The sequence below is a fragment of the Ranitomeya imitator genome, chromosome 2, assembly GCF_032444005.1.
Source record: "Ranitomeya imitator isolate aRanImi1 chromosome 2, aRanImi1.pri, whole genome shotgun sequence".
NCBI lineage: Eukaryota > Metazoa > Chordata > Amphibia > Anura > Dendrobatidae > Ranitomeya > Ranitomeya imitator.
This window is the reverse complement of record NC_091283.1, coordinates 835,313,999-835,340,012: the sequence shown is the minus strand read 5'-3', so window position 1 is coordinate 835,340,012 and position 26,014 is coordinate 835,313,999. Positions and strand designations below refer to the sequence as shown.

General features: G+C 40.5%; 1 protein-coding gene across 1 annotated transcript; it reads left to right on the top strand.

The window, feature by feature from the left end:
* The first annotated feature begins 2,332 nt into the window (after nt 1–2,332).
* Nucleotides 2,333–25,792, top strand: LOC138666082 (transient receptor potential cation channel subfamily V member 6-like). The gene is made up of 15 exons (XM_069754209.1): nt 2,333–2,632; nt 4,348–4,445; nt 7,452–7,574; nt 8,905–9,045; nt 11,110–11,208; nt 13,767–13,930; nt 14,037–14,183; nt 15,550–15,765; nt 16,954–17,040; nt 17,505–17,581; nt 19,159–19,324; nt 22,111–22,177; nt 24,065–24,333; nt 25,004–25,104; nt 25,543–25,792. The coding sequence occupies exons 1-15, from the start codon at nt 2,541–2,543 to the stop codon at nt 25,640–25,642; spliced, it is 1,947 nt and encodes a 648-aa protein (XP_069610310.1). The 5' UTR covers nt 2,333–2,540; the 3' UTR covers nt 25,643–25,792.
* Nucleotides 25,793–26,014: the final 222 nt, after the last annotated feature.

Below are 26,014 nucleotides of genomic sequence, written 5' to 3'. Positions count from 1 at the left end.
GTAAATATAGGTCATTGACCTACTTTACCTTCATTCCCTGGGGTTTTGCAGCAAGGAGCAGCGCTGCATTAGCAGAACTCCTTGCTGCAAAATATTTTAACCCCTTCAGATGGATTTACATCGTTGGACTTTACAGATCTGCGGAAGGTAAGGATATTGTTGTTTTGTTTTTTTTGGTACAGAACGAGGGTCTTCAGTGATTGGAATGGGCGTTCAATAAAATATTACAACAACCTTTGTTTTTATTTCATTAAAATAATTTTTAATAATGTGTGTGTGTTTTTAACCCTTTACTAGTATTGGATTAATAATGGATAGGTGTCATAATTGACGCCTCTCCATTATTAATTTGGCTTAATGTCACCTTACAATAGCAAGGTGACATTAACCCTTCATTACCCCATATCCCACCGCTACACGGGAATGGGAAGAGAGTGGCCAAGTGCCAGAATAGGCGCATCTTCCAGATGTGCCTTTTCTGGGGTGGCTGGGGGCAGATATTTTTAGCCAGGGGGGGGCAATAACCGTGGACCCTCTCCAGGCTATTAATATCTGCCCTTAGTCACTGGCTTTACTACTCTGGTGGAGAAAATTGTGCGGGAGCCCACGCCAATTTTTTCCGCCATTTAACCCTTTAATTTAGTAGATAGAACGGCCAAATTTTGCATATACACACTACTAACATTAGTAGTGTGGAATATGGAAAAAAAAAAGGGGAGAAGACATGGTTTACTGTATGTAAACCATGTCTCAAATCATGTCGGGTTTAGGAAGGAGAAAGCAAAAGCCGGTAATTGAATTACCAGCTTTAAAGCTGTCTAGCGCTGGAAGAAATATTAATATATATACATATATGTGTCTCACTGACATATATATATATACCTATTCTATGTGTACACATTTATTCTACCTATTCTACTGTAAGCTGTCAGTGTGATTTTACTGTAATCCGCACTGAATTACCGGCTTTTCTCTCTAACAGCGCTGCGTATTTCTCGCAAGTCACACTGCTGGTCCGTGTGTAATCCGTATTTTTCTCGCTTCCATAGACTTTCATTGGCGGATTTTTTGCACAATACGGTGACAAACGCAGCATGCTGCGATTTTCTATGGCCGTAGAAAGCCGTATAATACGGATCCGTAAAATACGGCAGATAGGAGCAGGGGCATAGAGAATAATTGTGCCGTATGTTTTGCGAGTTTTACGGACGTAGTTTCTGCGCTCTTACGTCCGTAAAACTCGCAAGTGTGACGCCGGCCTAATACTTATCTATAATCACACTGACCCTTAGGCCACGTGCACACGTTGCGGAAAGGTGTGCGGATTTTTCCAGACTGATTTTGGTAAATCCACAGGTAAACTGAGTTGCGGATTTCCTGCAGAATTACTGTGGAATTACCGTGGCTTTTTTGTGGTTTTTGTGCGGATTCCACCTGCGGTTTTACACCTGTGGATTCCTATTATGGAGCTAGGTTTTTTTTGCGGGAGTTGTGGTTTTGAACGACATCAATCATTTTACCGTAAAATGTCCTGAAAAACTGGAAAAAAGATTCTAAAGTAGGAGGAAATGGGGAAAAAAAAACAGCAACTCTGAATTATTTTTTTTTACAGCTTTTTTTTACAGCAGTAAATCTAAGGGTATGTGCACACGTTGTTGATTTTGCTGCGGAATCCGCACAAAGAATTGACATTTTGTGCACTGTGGATTTTGCTTTCCATAGGTTTACATGGTACTGTAAACTCCGGGAAAACTGCTGCGAATCCGCAGTGGTGGATCCGCAGCAAAATCCACAACGTGTGCACATACCCTTAGATTTACTGCTGTAAAAAAGCTGTAAAAAAAAAATACATTCAGAATTGCTGTTTTTTTTCCCCATTTCCTCCTACTTTAGAATCTTTTTTCCAGTTTTTCAGGATATTTTACGGTAAAATGATTGATGTTGTTCAGAACCACAACTCCCGCAAAAAAAAAACTAGCTCTTATGGAAAAATTTTAAAAAATTCTGGCTTTTGAAGAAAGGGAAGGAAAACATGAAATTGCAAAAAACAGACAAAAATCTACTTGTTCTTGTGGGGGGGGGGGGTTAAAAATTATAAACAGATTTGCAGCTCAGGGTCCTAGGAAAGCGGGGTGACGTGTGAAAGCTGAAAGGACGATTGTAAAGTTGTCACCTGACATTTTCAGGAACAGACGGTGTCTGACTACAAGTTTCAAAAACTTGCCACAAGACAAAAAAAAAAGAAAAATCAGAGTCTATTTTTGATGATGATGATGGTGACCGCTCGCATTCCTGCTGTATGTCCGGCCTCTGATACTCAGATCCAGCACTGAACGGGTTAACACCGAGGAGGAACAGGTCTGGTGAGGATGGGGGATTGGAATGGAGAAGACTCAGGTGAGACGCTGAGCACCTGACGGCTCCTCACAAGATCAGACCTTACTCATCAGTGATCATCACAATGTCTGAGCTTAAAGGGACAGCACCGATGATGTGACCCCCCCAACACCAGACCTGGGACCACCGACCGAGGCAGCAACATGTTTAATCCACTCAAGGAAAGGCTCAGCACCTGGGCTGCAAAATACCGGCCAACGGAGGAGGAGAAGACGGAGCTGATCCAGAGGAAGCGGTACGAGACGCGTACGGCCACTTTATGGGATTTTAGGTGCTAGAATGGGAAGAGGCGCAGGATCCGGGATGTGTGGACGAGCCATTTGTGACTGTGTAGACCAGTGTTCCCCAACTCCGGTCCTCAAGAGCCACCAACAGGTCATGTTTTGGGGATTTCCTTAGTATTGCACAGGTCATTAAATGCTTGCCTGTGCAGGTGATGCAATTATCACCCGTCCAATACTAAGGAAATCCTGAAAACATGACCTGTTGGTGGCTCTTGAGGACCGGACTTGGGGAACACTGGTGTAGACCATGAACGGGAGGGGGCAACTCAACTGCCTCCGAGGGTCCACGAGGCGGAACAACGCCAAGAAAACATTGAAGACCCCTTTAACCTGCGGTTTTCAGTTTCCAATTTTTCCCCCCTGCTACTCAGAGCCAAAAGTTGTTGTTTTTTTTTTTTCGTTTTTTTTTCCACCAGTATGGCCCTGTGGGGGCTTGTTTTTTTGCAGGATGAGTCGTACTTTTGAATGACCCCATTTATTTTACCATAAAGTGTACTGGAAAACAAGAAAAAAAAGTGAGTTTAAATTGCAAAAATGGGCAATTCCACATTTGTGTTTTTTTTTTTTAAATTTAACATGTTCATTATATGGTAAAGCTGACTTGGGGATAGGATTCCTCAGGTCAGTTCGAGTACACAGATACCAAACATGGATAGTTGTGTTTTTTTTTTTTTGTATTTTGTTTTCTTTTGCTTTTTGTTTTGTTTTCTTTTTGTTTCGTCTTGAAGTGGTAAAATTGAAAGTTTGTAAGAAAATTATTTTTTCCTTATGTCGCCTTTTTGCAAGACCTGTAGTGTTTACATTTTTTGGAATCTGGGGCTGGCTGAGGGCTTTTTTTTTTTAGGGGGGCCTGAGCTGGTGTTTTTATTGGTACCATTTTGGGATTGATGAGGTGTTTTGATTGCCTTATTGATTTTATTGCAATGTTGGGGCGGGAAAAAAATATATAAATAAAACCGTGTAATTCTGGTGTGTGTGTGTGTTTTTTTTTTTTTTTTTTACCCTGTTTAGAGATCGGGTTAATTTTATTTTATATTTTGATAGGACATTTCTGAACAAAGCAATACCAAATGTGTGTAATTTTTTTTTACCTTTTATAATTGTTTTATTTTGAATGGAGCAAAAAAGGAGTGACTTCAACTTTTTTTTTTTTTTTTTCTTCACATTTTTAAACTTTTTTTTTCTTCATAATTACTGTATCTAATAGTCACCTTTTGGGGATTTGAAGCCGTGATCATCCGGTTGATTTTGCTACACATAGCAGAGCATCAGCGGTACGGCAGAAATCGGGACGTATGAACGTCAGCCACAGGCCGGCATTCGCAGGTGGATCGTAATGACCAGCACGGGGGTCATCAGCAGACCACCAGCTATCATGACTAGAGATGAGCGAATATCTTTGGCTCCCTCCTTATTTGGCAAGCTATAGCGCTTACCGAATAAGCTGCAGCGGGAACCCGGCTCAGCCTCCTGGTCTGCAATCCGTCACAACACCGCATCATCCTTGTCCGTTTCCCATGCTTTACACTGCAGCTCAGTTTAGCTGCATAAGATCAATAGGCAGCCATGTTTATCGTGTAATCCTTCCATCCCCGTAATCTGGGTGGGTGGTCGGATAATTTTATAGTCAGTGGTGAAATAATTCTGCTCTATCCTTTTCATTAAGGATTCTGGACCTTCCTCTTCTTCAAGCTGCAAAGGAAAATGACATTCAACGATTAAAGGAACTTCTAGAAGATGAGAGTTGTGATCCGTTCCAGAGAGGTGAGGGACCAAGGGATGAAGTAAGGCCACATATACACTTCCAATGTGAAACGTTGTATTTACTAGTGTTAGATCCCTACCAGGACCTGCTCCAGCAACATCTGCTTCTGTCACCTGGTGCCGACGTGTTCATCCTGCGGGAGGCCCTAGTGATGGAGATGTCATGGATAATATTACTGACTGGTGCAGACGCTGCTTAGCCTAGGATACTGGTGCAACTGGGACTTGTGGTGCCACGCAGGCAGAATGGGGAAGTAAGAAGAGGATACACTGTCAGCTTCCAGAGGGGGAAGGAGATTGATTCTGCCCAGTGCTTGGGTGGTAAATAGAAGCAAACAAATTGTTAAAAGGGAGAGAGCAGCAAAGTAATTCATAACTAAACAAATTGACTTCCAATTTCACAAATAATTTGGTTTTGTCACTCGTAACCCAAATTTTTTTTTAGAATTCTATTCACATGAGTCCAGCAAAATGGCAGCCTATTATTTCAGCTGTAGCAGTGACAATTGATTGAGTAGATCCAATCAGTTGATTTCCTTCACTCTTTCTAGAGCAAAAAGTCAAAGCCCCAAATAGCATCTGCCATTAGCGATCACATGATGTAATTATGATATTTCAGCACATTCTTTTTGCCCTTTACTAAAGATGAGCGCACCTGTGGATGTTCTGGTTACCGATCCAAACTTTAGTCCGAAGTTCTGGTATCTGAACTGTGCCGAACTTAAACCAGAACCTGATTGAAAGCAATGGGGACCCAAACTTTGGAGCATGAAAATTCTCTCTCGCTCTCACTCTGTGTGTGTGTCTGTCTCTCTCTCTCTCGCGCTCTCTCTCTCTCTGTGTGTCTGTGTCTGTCTCTCTATTCCTCAGGAATGCTCTTGAGCAAAGCCCTCAGTTACTCCCTTTCAGTCCGCTTCACCACAGGGCTGAACCTTACAAACCTTCCAAAGGCCAAATATGGGACCTTTAAGCCCCCACAATCCATATATATCTGGCCACTTTATGTTGAGAACACCTATGTAGCAGAGTTTGTCGCCCAGCCAGGGCCGTGGGGTACTCGGTACCGGGTCCTGCGGTTCGCAGGGGGATGTCACGGTGGCTGAGACCCGGTCTGTGGCCCTGGGCGCTCATGTAAAAGGGAAAGGTCTTTAAAGGGAATAAAATTTGTGTTTGTGACGCCACCTGTGGTATTCGGTCAGTGGGGACTGATATTCTGATGCTGCTTTAAGGGGTTCGCTGGGGTGATGTTATGGCAGCTAGATGGTATACCTTCCCACAGGTGAAGTATATCCCCAGGGCTTCCGGTGTGTAGATGGAAGATGGTAAGGAGTGCATTAAAGAAAGAGTGCAATCTCTTTACCTTGGTTTACTGATGACTTCAGCATCTGCAGTCCAGAGCACCAGATTCCAGGGCAGGCAGGGTCCAGCCGGCTTGAAGGCAAGAGTCCCCTTACCCAGGTGGAAATCAAAAGCCTTCCTCTGGCGCTGTGGTGGCGTAGTCCCTTATGGCTTAAAGCTCCACATAAGGTCCTCACAGATGTTCTCTCTGTCCCCTGGGTAGGATAGGATATAACCCGTATGACTGGTGGCTTGAGGCTGTTTATAGGGACTCTAGCACGCCCCGGCCTCTGAGGGGTGCCACCGTGCATCCTGGGTGTTAGGTTGGACAGGTAGCGTAGAGTTCAGGTGTCCTGCCGGTGATGTAAGTCATAGAGGTCCTTACAACCTCTGTGTTCCGGCTACAGGTCTCTGCGCCTCAGAAGGAGGCAGCCTGCTCGGGGCTGGTCTCCCCCTGATGTGCTTTGCTCTCCTGCACGCTCTCTGCAATGTATTCGGCATTCTCAAATGTCTCTTTCCAGGAGCTGCTGTACTGTGGCGGCACAGCTCCGTAAAACCTGCTGCCTCACACTGATCGTCAGTCTCCCGACTGGACCTTCCTAGAACTCACTCACTTTCCCTATCAACTACGATATATATATAGATTTATATATATATATATATATATATATATATATATCACCTAGCAAGTAGGATCAAAAGCTCCCCCTGGTGGCCTGGAGTGTGAATGTGTTGCATGCTTGTGGTACCTTGTTGCAGTTATCCTTTCTTGCCTTCAAGCGTAACATCACTCTCCCCATGAGGAAAGCAATGCTACTGTGATGACCAGGACCCTGGGGCGCCACATGTGCATAAACACTGTATTCCTTGGGTCCAGTTTGGGTAATAGTCCTGGTGAAATGAAGAATGTTGCCCCTTAGAAAGTAGCTATCCTCCGAAAATGACTTTGTTTAAATCATAGTTTTGTGTTAAATTATTTATTTTTCCCATATCACAACATGTAGTAAACATTAAAAAAAAAATTGAAATATTGCAATTTTCGCACTACTGTCTCTGATACCTAGTGCCTTGCTAGGCCAGACAACAACGCCCTAGGCAAAAATCACAGCAGGCGACCGACTATGCAGCTTCTCCACAGGATCTTGGATCCTTGTCAGTTACCCCAGTCTCAAGCCCACCAACTTGCCAGTCTGGCCTCCAGATCAAGAGTTGGTACTATGAAAATTAAGCCCGGGCCTAACCATCACAAAGGCAATCGCAAGTCATCCAGACACCGCACAAGGATCATCAGCGCCCAAACCATTAGCCCCATACCTCTCTCTCGTATACATATATTTTGCCCCTTGGGAGAAGGAAAGATTGTGATAACCACAAAAATGCGACACTATGACCCGAAGAATAAATGCAAAAAGTCTTTATTGGGACACAAGATAAAACTACTGGAGGACATGTGCAAATAACATGCAAAAAGTGCAATCGTGCAAAAAAAAAAAAAACAACATTTGGAACAGAATCCACCATATTCAATATTCTTATTTAACATGAATCACATGTAAAGTATCAGGCATCAAGTCCTAAGGGTTGACCTAGAACAACGAGACCTATTCATAGAAATGAGACATACAGTAGATTGTTCCCTTATTTCTCCCCCTACCACTATATACACAGGAGCGGTGGGGGAGACGGCATTGCACTTGGCGGTCCAGTATGAAAACCTGGAAGCTGCAGAGATTCTACTGGATGAGGCTCCTCAGCTAATTAACCAGCCCATGACCTCAGACTTCTACCGAGGTACATTCTGCGTGGCTCACGTGTGATGATTCTTACTGTAATTGTTCATAGTTTAATTCATAAAGTTTTACGGTAACACAATGGCAAATATGGGAAGGGAAACTTCGTTCAACTTTGCTTACAATTTGAAATTATCTATATCTTCCATAAAATACGGCAAAAATATTTTGTAAGCATGGTCTTATAAATAATGCCATCCCATGCATATTCAAAGGCGCCATAATAATTGTACAATAATATAACTACTATAATACTGCCCCCTATGTACCAGAATATAACTACTATAATACTGCTCCTATGTACAAGACTATAACTACTATAATACTACCCCTATGTACAAGAATATATCTACTATAATACTGCCCCTATGTACAAGAAAATAACTACTATAGTACTGCCCCTATATACAAGAATATAACTACTATAATACTGCTCCTATGTACAAGAATATATCTACTATAATACTGCTCCTATGTACCAGAATATAACTACTATAATACTGCTCCTATGTACAAGAATATAACTACTATAATACTGCTCCTATGTACAGGGATATAACTACTATAATACTGCCCCTATGTACAAGAATATAACTACTATAATACTGCCCCTATGTACAAGAATATAACTACTATAATACTGCTCCTATGTACAAGAATATAACTACTATAATACTGCTCCTATGTACAAGAATATAACTACTATAATACTGTCCCTATGTACAAGAATATATCTACTATAATACTACCCCTATGTACAAGAATATAACTATTATAATATTGCTCCTATGTACAAGAATATAACTACTATAATACTGCTCCTATGTACAAGAATATAACTACTATAATACTGCTCCTATGTACAAGAATATAACTACTATAATACTGCTCCTATGTACAAGAATATAACTACTATAATACTGCTCCTATGTACAAGAATATAACTACTATAATACCACACCTATGTAAAAGAATATAACTACTATAATACTGCCCCTATGTAAAAGAATATAACTACTATAATACTGCTCCTATGTAAAAGAATATAACTACTATAATACTGCTCTCTATGTACAAGAATATATCTACTATAATACTGCTCCTATGTAAAAGAATATAACTACTATAATACTGCTCTCTATGTACAAGAATATAACTACTATAATACTGCTCCTATGTAAAAGAATATAACTACTATAATACTGCTCTATATGTACAAGAATATAACTACTATAATACTGCTCTATATGTACCAGAATATAACTACTATAATACTATCTTTGCTGGTAAATCTGTAATCTCCTGATTGTCACCTGTGTCTCCTTTTCCAGGTCAGACTGCATTACATATAGCTGCCGTCAATCAGAACATGAACCTGGTTGCGGCTCTGATTTGCAGAGGAGCCGATGTCTCTTCACCTCGAGCTACAGGATCATTTTTTGCACTTAGTCATAAGAATCTTTTTTACTTTGGTGAGTAATGGAACATAAGGAGATCAAGGAGGGTTTTCACTTGTGTCTTATGATTGCAGTAGATCATAGTACAATACTATGGATTGTCGAGGCAAACTGCATCTGTTTGTAGAGTACTTTTTGGTCTGTTTGTGGTCACTGTCACCAGAGACCACCTTGCAATCACCGTATCCGGAACACCTTGTTTTGTAACTTATAACTTGATCTCATCGTCACTGACTTAACTCCTTATTGTTTTGTGAAATTCAGCAGCTTTTTAGCAATTGTCAGAAATGAATGAAAATGACTGTACATAGGAGTAAATGAAGTAGCAGATAGACTTCTAGTAAACCATTTAATTGGCTGCCATTTACCACGATATTTGAAGGGTTAAGTGTCTCCAAAGTTATTGATGATTCTGGTCATTCCTACAGTTTGATAGATGAAAATTTACTTTTTGCATCTGTTCGCCTCCTATATGAGGAACTAGTTCCCATCTGTGACACTAAAACGTAATGCAAACTGTACTCGGCGATTAATGATTTACAGCACGTGAAATAAGTATTGAATACATCACCAATTTTCGAAGTAAATATGCTTGGTACTATTCACATGAAATTCTCACAAGATGTTGGTAACAACCCTACAATCCACACCGGCTAAATAAATCATCATATATGTCCAGAATAAAAGGTAATAATGAAAATTAAACATTTACTGAAATTTAATACTTCGTACCAAAAGCCTTTGTTGTAGCGGACAGCTTTAAGCAGTCCTCCTGTATGGAGAAACTAGTTGCAGGCATTGCTCAGGTGTGATTTTTAGTCCATTCTTCCACACAAGCACTGTTCACATTCTGAAGCTTGCGTGAGCTCCTTCTATGAATTCTGAGATTTAGTTCCTTCTAAACATTTTCTATTGGATTCGAGTTCGGTGATTGGTTCAGCCATTCTAGCAGATTTATTTTGTTCCTCTGAAACCAATTGGGAGTTTCCTCGTCTGTTTGTTCATGGTCTTGCTTAAATGTCCACCCTCATTTAATCATCATTATTGTAGGTATGTCTCTGTACATTTGTCCATTCATCCTTTAATTGCCTGAAGTTTGCCAGTGCCATATGCTGAAAAACAGCCCCACACCATGATGTTCTCACCTGTAAACTTCACTGTAGATATGGTGTTTTTGGGGTTATATGTAGTGCCTTGTGGCTTCCAAACACAGTGGGAATTATGACAACCAAGAGCTCAATTTTGGTTTCTTCTGACTGACTATATCCTCAGTGTGTCACAGGCTTCTATAAATGTTGTTGGGCATGCTTCTGTTCAGCAATGGTGTCTTATGTGGTAAGCGTGCATACAGACCACGGAAGTTGAGTGCATTACTTATAGTTTTCTTTGAAAGATTGTACCTGCTGATTCCAGGTCAATCTGTAACTCTCCACAGGTGGTCTTTAGCCCTTGGACTACTCTTCTGTCTGAAATCTTGCATGGAGCACCTGGTTGAGATTAGTTAATGGTGAAATGATGTTCTTTCCACTTCCTGATTGTGGCCACAAAAGTGCTCATAGAACCCTTCATTGGTTTAGAAACTCTTCCATAACCATCAGTATATTTGCAACAATAAGGTTCTGAAGGTCTTTAGACAGTTCACTGGTTTTACCCATTGAGATGTTTTCTTGTCACTCCTTGCTATTGAGACACCTTTTTATAGGCCGTTAGTTTAACCAGTTGACATTATTTTTTACTAAGTGGCAGTATTGCTTTCTAATTACTAATAGATTGCCACTTTTGTCATGACTTTCCATGTCTTTTTGCACCTATATCTTTGCGTTCAATACTTTTTCCCTGTGTTATTTCTCATTATTACACTTAATATAATTTATGAATATCCATTGTTTGGTTTCTCTGCATGTGTAGATTGTATGGGTTGTTACCACCATCTTGTGAGAACTTAATGTCAATTGCATCTTTGAAATAGATTTACTTAGAAAATTAGTGACGTGTTCAATACTTATTCCCCCCCCCCCCTCGTATTAGTCTTCTCCCCCGTCCTATCACATGGATTCAAAATTGTCTAATGTCTTTTAGGAGAGCACATACTGACCTTTGCAGCGTGTGTAGGGGACATTGAGATTGTGAAGATGCTTTTAGATCATGGAGCCAACCTCCAGGTCAAGGACTCTTGGGGTAAGTATAGTTTGGACCTTTTCCTATATCTTCAAAGATGAGAAAGATGGCGGTCATTACTGATACCCAATTCTTTGGCTTTGACTGCTAGAGACTAATTTGAGAATAAGGCCACCAAGCTATTCTGGAAGAGCATAATTTTTGGGATTATATCTTTTCTGTTATGAACAGGTAATTCAGAACCACAATGGACCTTGAAGTTCAGAGCACACAAGGTGACCTGACATTTACCAAAAACATAGGACAAGCTCTGAGACGTGGAAACTCTGCTGACCGCAATCCCTAATCCTAACACACCACACTAGAGGTAGCCGTGGATTGCGCCTAACGCTCCCTATGCAACTCGGCACAGCCTGAGAAACTAACTAGCCCTAAAGATAGAAAAATAAGCCTACCTTGCCTCAGAGAAATTCCCCAAAGGAAAAGGCAGCCCCCCACATATAATGACTGTGAGTAAAGATGAAATACAAACACAGAGATGAAATAGATTTAGCAAAGTGAGGCCCGACTTACTGAATAGACCGAGGATAGGAAAGATAGCTTTGCGGTCAACACAAAAACCTACAAACAACCACGCAGAGGGGCAAAAAGACCCTCCGCACCGACTAACGGTACGGAGGTGCTCCCTCTGCGTCTCAGAGATTCCAGCAAGCAAGAAAAAACCAATATAGCAAGCTGGACAGAAAATATAGCAAGCAAAAATAACACAAGCAGAACTTAGCTTATGCAGGATAGAGAGGCCACAGGAACGATCCAGGAGGAAGCAAAACCAATACTAGAACATTGACTGGAGGCCAGGATCAAAGCACCAGGTGGAGTTAAATAGAGCAGCACCTAACGACTTAACCTCATCACCTGAGGAAGGAAACTCAGAAGCCGCAGTACCACTCTCATCCACCAAAGGAAGCTTATAGACAGAACCAGCCGCAGTACCACTCACGACCACAGGAGGGAGCTTGGTCACAGAATTCACAACACTTTTCTACGCAACCAAATCTTTTTTGGTAGTGCTGAATTCCAGGCAGTCTTATTGTTATCTTTGGTAAATATCTGAATTACACTGTCTCCACCGCTAACAAAACTCTTCCAGGCATTCCGGGAAAGTTGAAAATTATTATATGATCTCTAGAATATTCGCCCTTGTATTTATAGTCTTTTCTTCTCGGTGAGATATTCTTGATTCCTTTGATTGTCCCATTCAAAGTTGCAGTACATTACTGGTTCTAATATTTATCTGAAGGTGGTCTTTCGTTGAAATTTCAGCGTGCACAAGTATTAAGATGACCATATACTCAAGGCAGCTTTTCTTGGCAAGGAGTCACTTCCAAAAAAAAATCCAACTTGCCAGATATTTTTTTTACACTGAAATCTATCAGTTATGAAAGCTCTGGTCCTTTATGAAAAGGAGGTTTAAGATGGGGTTTCCATGATCTCACTAGTTTGACAGTTATGTGAGACTTTGCTATTGACCCGAAAAATAGCACTTTGTTGGGGGAGACGTGAAAATACATGGAGATCTGCACTGTTCTCTTATCTCATAATGGATGAAATCCCCAAAAAAGCAATTGAAGATAGATTCCTGTTATTATGGAGCAGCAAGGGAAGAAGGATGAGGCAAGTAATTGCAACAACAAATGTTAATTTGATTATCGCCTTCTCTTCCTAGTTTAAAAATTCAGACTAGCATTTTACAAGCATGTAGAACATTATCCGTTTACTAGCAGCTATGTCCTCCTCTACAAGATTAACCCTTTACCAGCAGCTATGTCCTCTTTCAGAAGATTATCTATTTAGAAGCATCTGTGTATGTTCCTCCAATATCTTGACTGCATTATACACAGGGACACCTTATTACATGGCAGATGAATAACAATATCCTGTATAATGTAAAGTTCAGGCTTTTTGTCTGAGATCAGCAAAAATTTCAAATGATTTAAGCTTGCACATGCACAGAGGTGAGAGGCAGAAGCGGGTAGTGCACATGTGCGATTTTCAGATACCAAGATTATTATTATTATTTATTTATATAGCACCATTAATTCCATGGTGCTGTACATGAGAAAGGGGTTACATACAGGGTTATAGATATCATTTACAGTACACAAATTTACGATGACAGACTGGTACAGAGGGGAGAGGACCCTGTCCTTGCGGACTTGCATTGTATGGGATAGTGGGGAAGAGACAGAAGGTCGGGGATGTGGCAGCTCGAGTGGTTGGTGAGGCGACAGAATGATTATTGCAGGTTGTAGGCTTTCCTGAAGAGATAATGGTGGATGGTGGTGGATAATCTGACGTGTTGAGGCGTGGAATTCCAGAGGATGAGTGATATTCGGGAGAAATCTTGGAGGTGGTTGCGTGAGGAACGAATAAGTGCGGAGGAGAATAGGAGGCCCATAAATGAATGTCACTATATAGATCCAGTATACTGTACTATGATTTTTATCTCAATTACCAGATAGGATGTTAAAAGGCTAGAAGTAAACATGTCACACCTCTGACCTCTAAACCACAGAATGGTATATCTAGAGTATGTTTGTTTTTTCTGCTCCTTTCAGGTAACACAGTTCTACACATCCTTGTTCTTCAACCCAACCAAAGTCATTCATGCCAGATGTTTGACTTCTTCATGTCGCGGGATAGTGGGAAAACGCTCATTGACATTCCCAATGCTCGAGGACTTACACCACTGAGGTTGGCCATCCTAGAAGGAAATGTGATTGTAAGGGAATTTCTTGTTTTCGATCATAATACATGATTGATTGTAACCGAGAATATATTTTCAGAGACCAGTAAGACAACTGATTTTTCTAAATATCTCATGACAGATGTTCCAGCACTTAATTCAGAAGAAAAGAAAACTCCAGAGGACTTTTGGTCCTGTCTCCACCATGATGTATGACATATTAGAACTAGATTCCTGGGGAGGTCAGCAGTCAGTGCTTGAGCTAATTGCAACATCCAGCAAGAGCCAGGTACGTTCAATACTAGTAATGATCCTTATTCATTTTTTTTTATCATAAAACGCAGAAACCTTGCTGAACTCCATATACTTCATATGCAGCATACAAGTGCATGTGTCTGCAATAATACCCCATATATAAGAATATAACTACAGTACTATAATTCTGCCCTCTATGTACAAGAATATAACTACTATAATACTGTCCCTATGTACAAGAATATAACTACTATAATACTGCCCCTATGTACAAGAATATAACTACTATAATACTCCTATGTACAAGAATATAACTACTATAATACTCCTCCTATGTACAAGAATATAACTACTATAATACTGTCCCTATGTACAAGAATATAACTACTATAATACTGCCCCTATGTACAAGAATATAACTTATATAATACTGCCCCTATGTACAAGAATACAACTGCTATAATACTGCCCCTATGTACAAGAATATAACTACTATAATACTGCTACTATGTACAAGAACATAACTACTATAATACTGCCCCTATGTACAAGAATATAACTACTATAATACTGCTCCTATGTACAAGAATATAACTACTATAATACTGCTCCTATGTACAAGAATATAACTTATATAATACTGCCCCTATGTACAAGAATACAACTGCTATAATACTGCCCCTATGTACAAGAATATAACTACTATAATACTGCTACTATGTACAAGAACATAACTACTATAATACTGCCCCTATGTACAAGAATATAACTACTATAATACTGCTCCTATGTACAAGAATATAACTACTATAATACTGCTCCTATGTACAAGAATATAACTTATATAATACTGCCCCTATGTACAAGAATATAACTACTATAATACTGCTACTATGTACAAGAATATAACTACTATAATACTGCTCCTATGTACAAGAACATAACTACTATAATACTGTCCCTATGTACAAGAATATAACTACTATAATACTGCCCCCTGTATACAAGAATATAACTACTATAATACTGCCCCCTATGTACAAGAATATAACTACTATAATACTGCTCCTATGTACAAGAATATAACTCCTCTAATACTGCTCCTATGTACAAGAATATAACTACTATAATACTGCTCCTATGTACAAGAATATAACTACTATAATACTGCCCCCTATATACAAGAATATAACTACTATAATACTGCCCCTATGTACAAGAATATAACTACTATAATACTGCCCCCTATATACAAGAATATAACTACTATAATACTGCCCCTATGTACAATAATATAACTACTATAATACTGCCCCTATGTACAAGAATATAACTACTATAATACTACTCCTATGTACAGGAATATAATTCTGACAGTCTTCATGTATTTTGTCATCTAGGCTCATAAAATACTGAACATTACTCCAGTTAAGGAGCTACTGCAAAAGAAATGGAAATCTACAGGACGCCCATACATTTGGTTCCTTGCCACGTGCTATATTTGTTATATGATCTGTGTCTCTCTGTGTTGTGCCTTCCGTCCACTTAAGTTGGCAGAACGTGGAAATAACACCGATCCCAGAAACATCAATTTATATGTTCAGAAACCCCTGAAGGTGGGACATGTTTCTAATTCTTTTAGCTTTTACTTAAAAATAATGATGCAGGAAATTTGTAGTAACCTAGTTTTAGAAAATCGGTGATGTTATCCCACATAGTTACACCAAGTCCCCACCATCTTCCAACCTTGTGATACGTTAGAGCAGAGCGTGGACACCTGACACTGATCATGACAGCCATTTACATATACCTTCTCCAACTGCTAAGTGCCTTACAATGGACGTGACAATATCCTAAATCTTGGTCTACTCTGTTTCTGATGTATAAATCGGCAAGCCAAGCAAGAAATGGTTGTTAATATTGACCAATGTTTAGTAAAAAGTTGTAAAAAGAAATTTAAAAAACCTTCCAAATGTTTAGATGATATAAAATCAAAGTACTAACATGACTTAATCAAAACCTTTGTCCGTCTGTAAAGCACATAACACTCATTGAATGAGCACACCTAGACCCATAAAGCATAAAGAACTCCTAGAAGGGCAATGGAACATCGTGTTGAGGGAAAAAATATGGAGGACTAGTGTAATTGAGTCAGAGATGAGAAGTAAGCAGCAGTCTACTAAAACTGTGCGTTATAATGAGTGTTCCTCTTGCGGGAGAACCACTTTCACTGCATGAGAGACTTACTATAACCAATTGGCTGGTTGAAAAGAGCGATGGACATGCATGTAAACTCAACATGAATGTCTAGGAGGCCCTCTTAATGAGAGGAGACCATTCACGCTTCTGGAAGAGTTCACAAGTGACCAGGATGGTGCACAAACCTTGCACAATGCTGTGCTTCCCCTTAAGGTGTCCTTCACCATGTTTCCCCTTAAGGTGTCCTTCACCATGATAACAAGTCCAGCATCTAAATGTTTATGTAGGAACTGAGTGTTGATGAAATCAAGACCAAAAAACTCTGCTGCCCAAACTATTGTCCCTCAAAACCATTTAGAAAAGTTGTGATGTTTGGTGTCGGTTGACTGTATTTACAGCAAATGGTAGGGAATGAATACGAATGGCATGGGTATGTTGACCGACTCGATCCCAAATTAAGAATTGCGTCTAATCCATCCTAATCTTTTTCATTTGTTTTTGTTTTTTCTATTCGCTACTTTGGGAATCACCTTGTCATAACTTGTGGATTGATAACAAGCTATAATTTTGCTTTCTTAACCTTCAGCTATTTCTTTCTTCATTAGGAAGCCTACTTGACTCGTGCCGATCATTTAAGACTCGTCGGTGAAGTCATTTCGGTCACTGGGGCTTTTATACTTTTGCTGAGTGAGGTAAAGAAACCTTTACCGTGTAACATTTGCTAAATCATTCAGGGTTGACCATGTTTTCCGATTCTCCAAGGACGTCCAGGATGCCCTTGGAAAAAAGGGAGACCTCCCAATCCCCTTGTGAAGTTGTCATTTCTCTCAGACGCCGCTGAAAGCTGGCATTTCTTTCTGAATATTTTATGCACATGGCAAAGTCCCGGTGTCCTGATGCACATTCAGAGGGAGGGAGCCAAGGGGGTGAAATGGGACATAGCCTGCAAAAGAGGGCATGGGTGTGTAAAACATATTTTCTCCCAACGCTTTTGACCAGTTTCACCCGTTGGAAGTGACCTGATCATTCATGTTGTGACTAAGTTCATATCTTAGCTCTGGCCTAAGGGTCTTCTCGCCTGCTGGTGGGCAAGTAAGCCCTCTCCTTTAATTATTTGGTCCATAATTCTTACAAAAATCTTTTTTTTTCTTTCTAGATTTCACAGACCTACAGAATAGGTGTAAAGCACTTCATCAGCCCTATGTTCTGGAGGGATCCATTCAACGTGATCAGGTAAAAATTTTGTGTCCTAAAACCCTGAGCGCATGCTCTATCAGAGACATATTTCAAATATTTAATTCTAGGTCCATAAATCTTTAGAGGTTTAGCGTTCTCTTTTGCAAAGCTGTATATCCTGTTTTTTTGCCCCTCGGCCATATAGTGATTATGCAACTCCCCAACCCGATCTGTCTATCACTATAAATTACGTCATGCCTTGATCTGTGTTGAACGTCCCCTGCCTCAGAGTAATCCTCGACTCCTTGTCTTTCACACCGCACATCCAAGATCTTGTGGTCTCCAACTCAAAAATATTTCCAGAATTCGTCTTTTGATCAACCGTCAATCTACAAAAATGTTAGTGCATGCCTTAATCATCTCACACCTCCACTACCTCCAGATCCAGTTCAAACTACTGACACTGTCCATAATGTCTCCTCCATAATCTTTGGTCCTCTCAAGACACCCTTTTCTCCTACGTTTATACGTTCCTCACCCGATTGCCTCCAAAACTTCTGAGTGTCCCCCATCCTCTAGAATTCTGTGCCTCCAAAACGTCCAATTATCCGCAACATTCGGAACTTTCAGATGGAACCTGAAAACCCATCTCTTCATGAAAGCTACAGCCTGCAATGGCCCAGTTGCCGCCTCACCAGCACCGGAGCTACCGCAACCCTCTCGACCTTCTGTCTCCTTCCCCAATTATCCTGTAGAATGTAAGCCCACAATGGCAGGGCCCTCTCTCCTCTGTCCTGCCCTTTTTTTTTTTTTTTAGTTTCTTGACTGTAATTTGTTTGTTTTTGTATGTAACCACATGCACGGCACCATGGAATCAAATGGTGCTCTATAAATTAATAGTAAAAAATAAATAAAATTCTGGCTGGTTGTTGCCACCACTAGGGGGAGCTAAGAAGTGAACTGTATACTTATTATTAAATTCATAATTCAACATAGAAGAGGATTCTTTACTGTTAGGGCAGTGAGAATCTGGAATTGCTTGCCTGAGGAGGTGGTGATGGCGAACTCAGTCGAGGGGTTCAAGAGAGGCCTGGATGTCTTCCTGGAGCAGAACAATATTGTATCATACAATTATTAGGTTCTGTAGAAGGACGTAGATCTGGGTATTTATTATGATGGAATATAGGCTGAACTGGATGGACAAATGTCTTTTTTCGGCCTTACTAACTATGTTACTATGTTACTATGTTACTATAATCGGGACCCAGAAATGCGCATTTTAATATTTTAAAAGAATCTTCCAATGAAAAAGAATGTTGCTAAATGAGCATAACTTATTAAACTTGGCAATTTACTAATATAGTTCCTGTCTGAGATGTGCCCCAATCCTCATCTGTAATCTCCGGCCTCAGATCAACAGAAGGCTTCTTACAGTTTCATTATCTGACATGGGACAGTTTGTGACCAGAGCTGTGTAAAATGGGGCTGGCTGACTGCTCATTTCAATAGCTAAACCAGCCCCCTTCTCTGTATCGAAGGCTGGCTTGGCTTGATAGCCTCCGCTTATCTGGTGACACATGTAGCATTATCCTGTCCTGTGCTTGATATTATTTAACCGCTTCCTATATTTTCAGAATTTGCTTTTCTTGTCTGATCGTGGCCATCTTCGTTCTGCGCTTGACCGATACAGAAGGAGAAGTGTTGCCCATGTCTGCGGCGTTGGTCCTGGGCTGGTGTTACATCATGTACTTCGCCCGTAGTTTCCAGATGCTGGGACCTTTCACCATCATTATACGAAAAGTAAGAATATAAGGGCAGTGTGATATAAAAAAAGAAAAAAATGGCATTATGGAATTTACCTGACTTGTATGGCATGGGGATCACGGCACCAAAATAAAATGGGAATGGTTAGTCATGTCGACTTCCTGTATGTGGCACATTAGTATATGGGAGGGGGAAAACTTTTCAAAATGGGTGGTGACTAGTGTTGAACATTCTGATACCGCAAGTATCGGGTATCGGCCGATATTTGCGGTATCGGAATTCCGATACAGAGTTCCGATATTTTTGCGATATCGGGATGAATATTCATGTGTAAAAATAAAGAATAAAAATAAAAAATATGGATATACTCACCCTCGGACGCACCCTGGTTGTAACCGCTGCAACCGGCAGCCTCCGTTCCTAAGAATGAGCGAGTGAAGGACCTGCGATGACGTCGCGGCTTGTAATTGGTCGCATGAGCGGTCACGCGACCAATCACAAGCCACGACGTCATCGAAGGTCCTTCACCCTGCATTCTTAGGAACGGAGGCTGCCGGTTACACCGCTAAGGTCCAGGGTCCGCCGGAGGGGTGAGTATATCCATATATTTTATTTTTATTCGTTATTTTTTACATGAATATGGATCCCAGGGCCTGAAGGAGAGATTTCCTCTCCTTCAGACCCTGGGAACCATTCCAGGATCACTTCCGATATTTGTGTCCCATTGACTTGTATTGGTATCGTGTATCGGCGATATCCGATATTTTTCAGATATCGGCCGATACAATCCGATACCGATAATTTGAAATATCGGAAGGTATCGCTCAACACTAGTGGTGACTAGTGATGAGCGAGTATTTGTGTTCAGAGATTGTTTTCATCACCACAGCTGAATGATTTACAGCTACTATCCAGCCTGAGTACATGTGGGGGTTGCCTGGTTGCTAGGGAATCCCCACATGTAATCAAGCAGTCTAGTAGCTGTAAATCATTCAACTATCGCGATGAAAACTAAATCTCTGAGCAGTCATAAATACTCGGAGGTCACCCGAGCGTGCTCAGGAAAACCCGAGCAACGAGTACACTCGCTTATCACTAGTGGTGACCATGGCAGCCATTTTGAAGTCGGCCATTTTGGATCCAACTTTATTTTTTCCAATGGGAAGAGGGTCATGTGACACATCAAACTTATTGAGAATTTCACAAGAAATACAATGATGTGCTTGATTTTATTGTAACTTTATTCTTTCATGAGTTATTTACAAGTTTCTCTTTGTTTACAGCCATTGACTTGTCGCAGAGGTTGACACGTGAGGAGCGGATTTCAATGCAAGACACCCTACACAAGAAAACGGTCACCATTCCCATGTTGTTTAGGTGCATCCATATAAATGGGCCCGCCCAAAAAAGTTTGCCTGATCACTGAACATAATGTTCTGTGTAAACCGAGGGTCCTGTTCCAATTTTTGTTTTGCACATTCAGCGTGCCGATCTGGCATCAGTCAAACATCCCTTTGGCGGATATTAGCTACTCACAAATGGCACCCTTACAAAACGCAGCTGCTGCAGCATCTCAACGAGGATGACCCAGATCGCCGCGCTGAATTTGCAGAATGGGCGAAACAAAAATTGGGACTGGATCCTCAGTTTACACAGAACATGATGTTCAGTGATGAGGCAAACTTTTTGGAGTGGGCCATTCATATGGAAACGCCTAAATAACAAGGGAATGGTGACCGTTTTCTTGCGTAGGGTGTCTTGCATTGAAATCTGCTGCAATGACCCAGGCACTGCGTTCACCAGACATCAACACAATTTCTATCTGCTCCTCACGTGTTAACCTCTGCGACATGTCAATGGCTATAAACAAAGAGAAACTTGTAAATAATTCATGAAAGAATAAAGTTAAGGTAAAACCAAGCACACCATTGTTTTGTTGTGACATTCTCAATAAGTTTGATGTGTCACATGACCCTCTTCCCATCGGAAAAAATAAAGTTGGATCCAAAATGGACAACTTCAAAATGGCCGCCATGGTTTCCCCCTGTCCCCCGCCTGCAGTTTATGAACAATAAAACATGGGACTTGCTCAACCTTGCCAGGTCCAGCCAATTAGTGACTTCTGCCTGAGCTGATAGCATGAGCCACTGATCTGTGATTGGCTGCAGCTCTGTCTACGAGATGTCAACACTGCAGACAATAAAAGCCACCAAGAGCAGCGGTGGAGACTCAGCACTGAACCTGGGGAGGGTGAGTAATAACCAAACTGGGAGACGGGGCATTTCAAAAACTAGGAAACCTCTCTTAAAAAAAAAAAAAAAAAAATTTAAAAATTTACCAGTTTTCAAAACAATTAAATCTTCTACCTTTATTTACATTGGCATTACTTTTTTAACAATTCTTTTTAATTTATTTTTTAATAGTCTTGCCCTTAGATTGGGCTTTTATAAAGTTCTAGGAATTGGTTTCCATCTGCCATTTATAAATTTGGATTTTTTTTTTTTTAATTTAACGCTTTGCTCTAGGTTTTTCAGATTTGCTGCTAACTTCATTAACGGTGAGTCTGAAATCCAAGTCCTGTGTCAGTTGCCTTGCAATGAAGCTCTGTCTGTTCAGGCGAGCTGATATGTAGAAGCTGAAGTTCTACACAAAATTGTTAGGAAGGAATGGGCACTGGCACAAAGATTGCAATCAATGAAACCATTAATCAGAGAAAAAAAAAATCTGGCTGTGGACCAACAAGACTGAGACCCCCAATAAAGAGGATCCCAAATATTGCACTTGATTACTATATATTAAGTCTTCTTTCTTCTGTAATACAGATGGCCGCCAGTGATCTCTTGAAGTTCTGCTGGCTCATGGCTGTGGTGGTTTGCGGATACAGTTTGGGTAAGCCACGTTGATCATCTGCTTTTGTACTAGTTTACATCACTTCTAATCCTAAATACGACCCTGTAAAAAATAAGTTAAAGGCATTATCTCTTAATGACATCCCCAGCCCATATACATTACAACTTAGGTTCCCAGCTTAGCACAACGGTCTATGCATCAGACCGGATAACCAGTCTGTAGCAGTGGCTCTCATTCTGGTTAAAATTCAGTACTTTCTTGTAATGTTGTCTTTCCCCTGCTGTGGTCATTCACGACTTTCTTAAGAATAGGCAATGATCGCAAGCCAAAAAATAAAGATAGTGACTGTCCGGTGGGGAAAAGTTTTCAGCACTATCCTCAGAATAGGACATCAGTATTAGATTCCAGCTCTCCATACCACTGTCGATAAAGCAGTCTAAATAGGTTGTGGCTCACGGCCAAGCGCCTTGTCCACTCCACTTTTTTTTTTTTTTTAATTTTTTTAATTATTATTGGTGAGTTGGATTGAGTTGCAGTATCAGAACGGCCACTATGAAAAAAAAATGAATGTTCCGAAGCAAAAAGGATGCAGCGCTAAATGAAGAGCCGCAGCTTCTTTAATGCGTTGACCACAGGAAGTCCTGGAAGTTAGACCCTCCTAACTGATCTGCTTGTAATTTAATAATGTGATAGTCCCTAAAACCTTTTTTAAGGTCTATTCTTATCTCTAGTATTTATGGACTATCCACCTCTGGGGCCCGTATTGTTTTCAAGAAATCCCAGTCGCCATCACTTGTTGCCATTTTTCACGACTTCCATGGGAGTTCAAAAATGTCAAGCACAAATGTTCAAAACACACCTAAAAGAAAAGAGAGACGCGCATGCGCAGCCACCTCATTATTCCCAGTGGTGTGAGATGGGTGCAGTCGTTAATTTGCCATAAATGCTCGAGAATGGGAATACCTTTACCTATGGTGGGCACATTTACTTGGCAATTGTCTGAACTCCTACAAAAGTGATGAGTGCTACGCATGCGCGGTGTTGTGAATTCTGTTGTCGGGCTCCCTCCTGTGGTCATGAATGGTACTTCGGCTGGTTCTGTCCATGGACTTCCTCTGGTGGGTGTTTCTGAGTTTCCTTCCACAGGTGACTAGGTTAATTCGTTAGCTGCTGCTCTATTTAACTCCACTTAGATATTTGCTCCTGGCCACCTGTCAATGTTCCAGTATTGGTCTAGTTCCCTCCTGGATCGTTCTTATGACCTGTCTTCCCATCAGAAGCTAAGTTCCAGCTTGTATTTCTTTGGTTTGCTATTTTTCTGTCCAGCTTGCTATTTAATTTGTTTTCTTGCTTGCTGGAAGCTCTGGGTCGCAGAGGGAGCGCCTCCGCACCGTGAGTCGGTGCGGAGGGTCTTTTTGCGCCCTCTGCATGGTCTTTTTGTAGGTTTTTGTGCTGACCGCAAAGTAACCTTTCCTATCCTCGGTCTGTTCAGTAAGTCGGGCCTCATTTTGCTAAATCTATTTCATCTCTGTGTTTGTATTTTCATCTTTACTCACAGTCATTATATGTGGGGGGCTGCCTTTTCCTTTGGGGAATTTCTCTGAGGCAAGGTAGGCTTTATTTTTCTATCTTCAGGGCTAACTAGTTTCTTAGGCTGTGCCGAGTTGCATAGGGAGCGTTAGGCGCAATCCACGGCTATTTCTAGTGTGTTTGATAGGATTAGGGATTGCGGTCAGCAGAGTTCCCACGTCCCAGAGCTCGTCCTTATTATCAGTAACTATCAGGTCATTCCGTGTGCTCTTAACCACCAGGTCCATTATTGTCCTGACCACCAGGTCATAACAGTGCGGCCACCTTTCCATTCCTATGAAAATGGTAAAAGGTTTTTAATTACTGAACTTTTCCTTTTTTCTTTTTACTTTCCAGCTCTTTATGTCACCTTCCAGACAGTAGATCCACAAGCTTTTGGTGCTTTCTTCCCCTATGCGATGTCCCTAATCAGCACCTACTGTCTATTCCTCAATATCCTCAATGGACCGGCCAACTATACCATTGATGCCCCGCAGATGTACAGCCCCCTTTATGGCTCCTTTTGTGTCATCGCCTTCCTTCTCATGTTCAATCTGCTCATCGCAATGATGGGGGACACGCAAGCAGCAATGGCTAAGAGGAAGGAAGAGTTATGGAAAGCAGAGGTGAGCTGTCGATAGAAGGAAGCATTGGCAACCTACTATATAGCATAAAGTGAGTGGTAGAGACTGCGTTTGCAAATAATGTATAAAATGGGAAAATATAATTTTTGCTGAGTGACAAACGAGGGTAATTTAGCGATGCCAGAAATGTCCCAATTTTTTACAAAATTTCGTAAAATTTTCATATTTGTCAGTGTGGTTACAAGACCATTATATTACGGAATCTAAAATCCAATCCTGCTGGATTTTTGGTAATAAATCAAACAAAATGTTGCCAATGTAAATGTGAATCACTGAAACTTTCACATTTTTGGGAAATGGGTCAGACCTGAATGTTATCGAAGGAACCTATAGAAGAGGGGCTCGTTATACAGGTAACGGCATAGACTGTTGCAAACTGTCATATACACAATCAACTCTTCTCAAGTGGATGGGATGATCAAGTGGCCACACGAAAGAAATCGATGGTGTAGACCCTAGGTCACAGGCTTACTATACCTGTCCCCCACTTATTATCAGATCCTGTGTACAAGATTATCTTATTCTCACAGATTACTTATCTCTGCTGCTTGGATTTCTCGTTGACATCAATTAACTTTAGATCTATTATATTGGATGATGTATCCTGTTGTAAAATGTAGGAATATTGTTGTTGTTTTTTTATTCCCTATAGATCAGTGGTGTCACAGTAAAGATGGAGCAGACCTTTCCAAACTGTCTGTGGTTTGACTCCCAATCCAGTGAGAATGACTTGGAAGAAAGACGATATATTGGGTATGGGACAAAAACCTGACCAATGAATCGACCGTGTCCATTGTTTTTAGGTTAAATACCAAAACCTCCACCGTCAAAACCTAGAAAGTGAGAGTGGAGCTTCATACAAAATCTTACCGGATGTAAAATTCTTCTTTAGTTTCACTTTTAGCACTGTCATATTTACAAGATAACTCTGCTTATTCTGTCCCAGTCTATGCAGTAGAGCTGGAAAGTGAAATGTAGAAAACAGGAAATGCCAAAACTTGTGGGTAGTAACAAAAACAAACATTTCCATTTCTAGATTTATATTTACAAAAACTGATATGATGAAACAGATCTGATTTTTTTGTTTTGTTTTTGCAGAATATCTTGATCCTATTTGAAAAATAAGATTTTTTTTTATTATTTACTTATTTAGACCTGTAAAATATTTTCTGAACTATTTGTCCTTTCTAGGGTGGAGGAGCGGAGGTGGAACCAATCCCACCCACATGAAGTCAGCGGGTCAACTAGTGATTATGAATCAGATGAGGACAGCCAAACTCAGAAATCATGAAAGAGGGATCTGGAGCAGGAAATTCCAAGACGTCAATAATGGAACTGAAGTTGATGGAAAGTTGACCAAAACGGTCATATTTTAGGAGAAGAGATCATCGAGCTGTGATCTTTTTGGATTAATCTATAATAATAATTTATAATAATCTGAGCTATTGTGCATTGTTTTCTTGGCCTGATGAAGGCTTTTGCGAGAATAATTTATAGAAGTGCTCCGCAATAATAAATTTTTTTTCAATATACTTAATTCTTGTCATGTTTAAAATTAAACTGGAAATTAAGGATGAGCTATCCCTCTAGATAGCCTTGAATGAGGACCCTAGAATTAAACTAATATACTCATTCGAAACCCCCATTCAAGTCTATTGAAAGG

Bases quoted from the DNA above. Each gene is read 5' to 3' on its own strand.
- LOC138666082 (XM_069754209.1), top strand. From the start codon at position 2,541: ATGTTTAATCCACTCAAGGAAAGGCTCAGCACCTGGGCTGCAAAATAC. The intron at 4,446-7,451 runs GTGAGGGACCAA...CTATATACACAG, and splicing joins TTGTGATCCGTTCCAGAGAG to GAGCGGTGGGGGAGACGGCA. The intron at 17,041-17,504 runs GTAAAGAAACCT...TTTTCTTTCTAG, and splicing joins TTATACTTTTGCTGAGTGAG to ATTTCACAGACCTACAGAAT.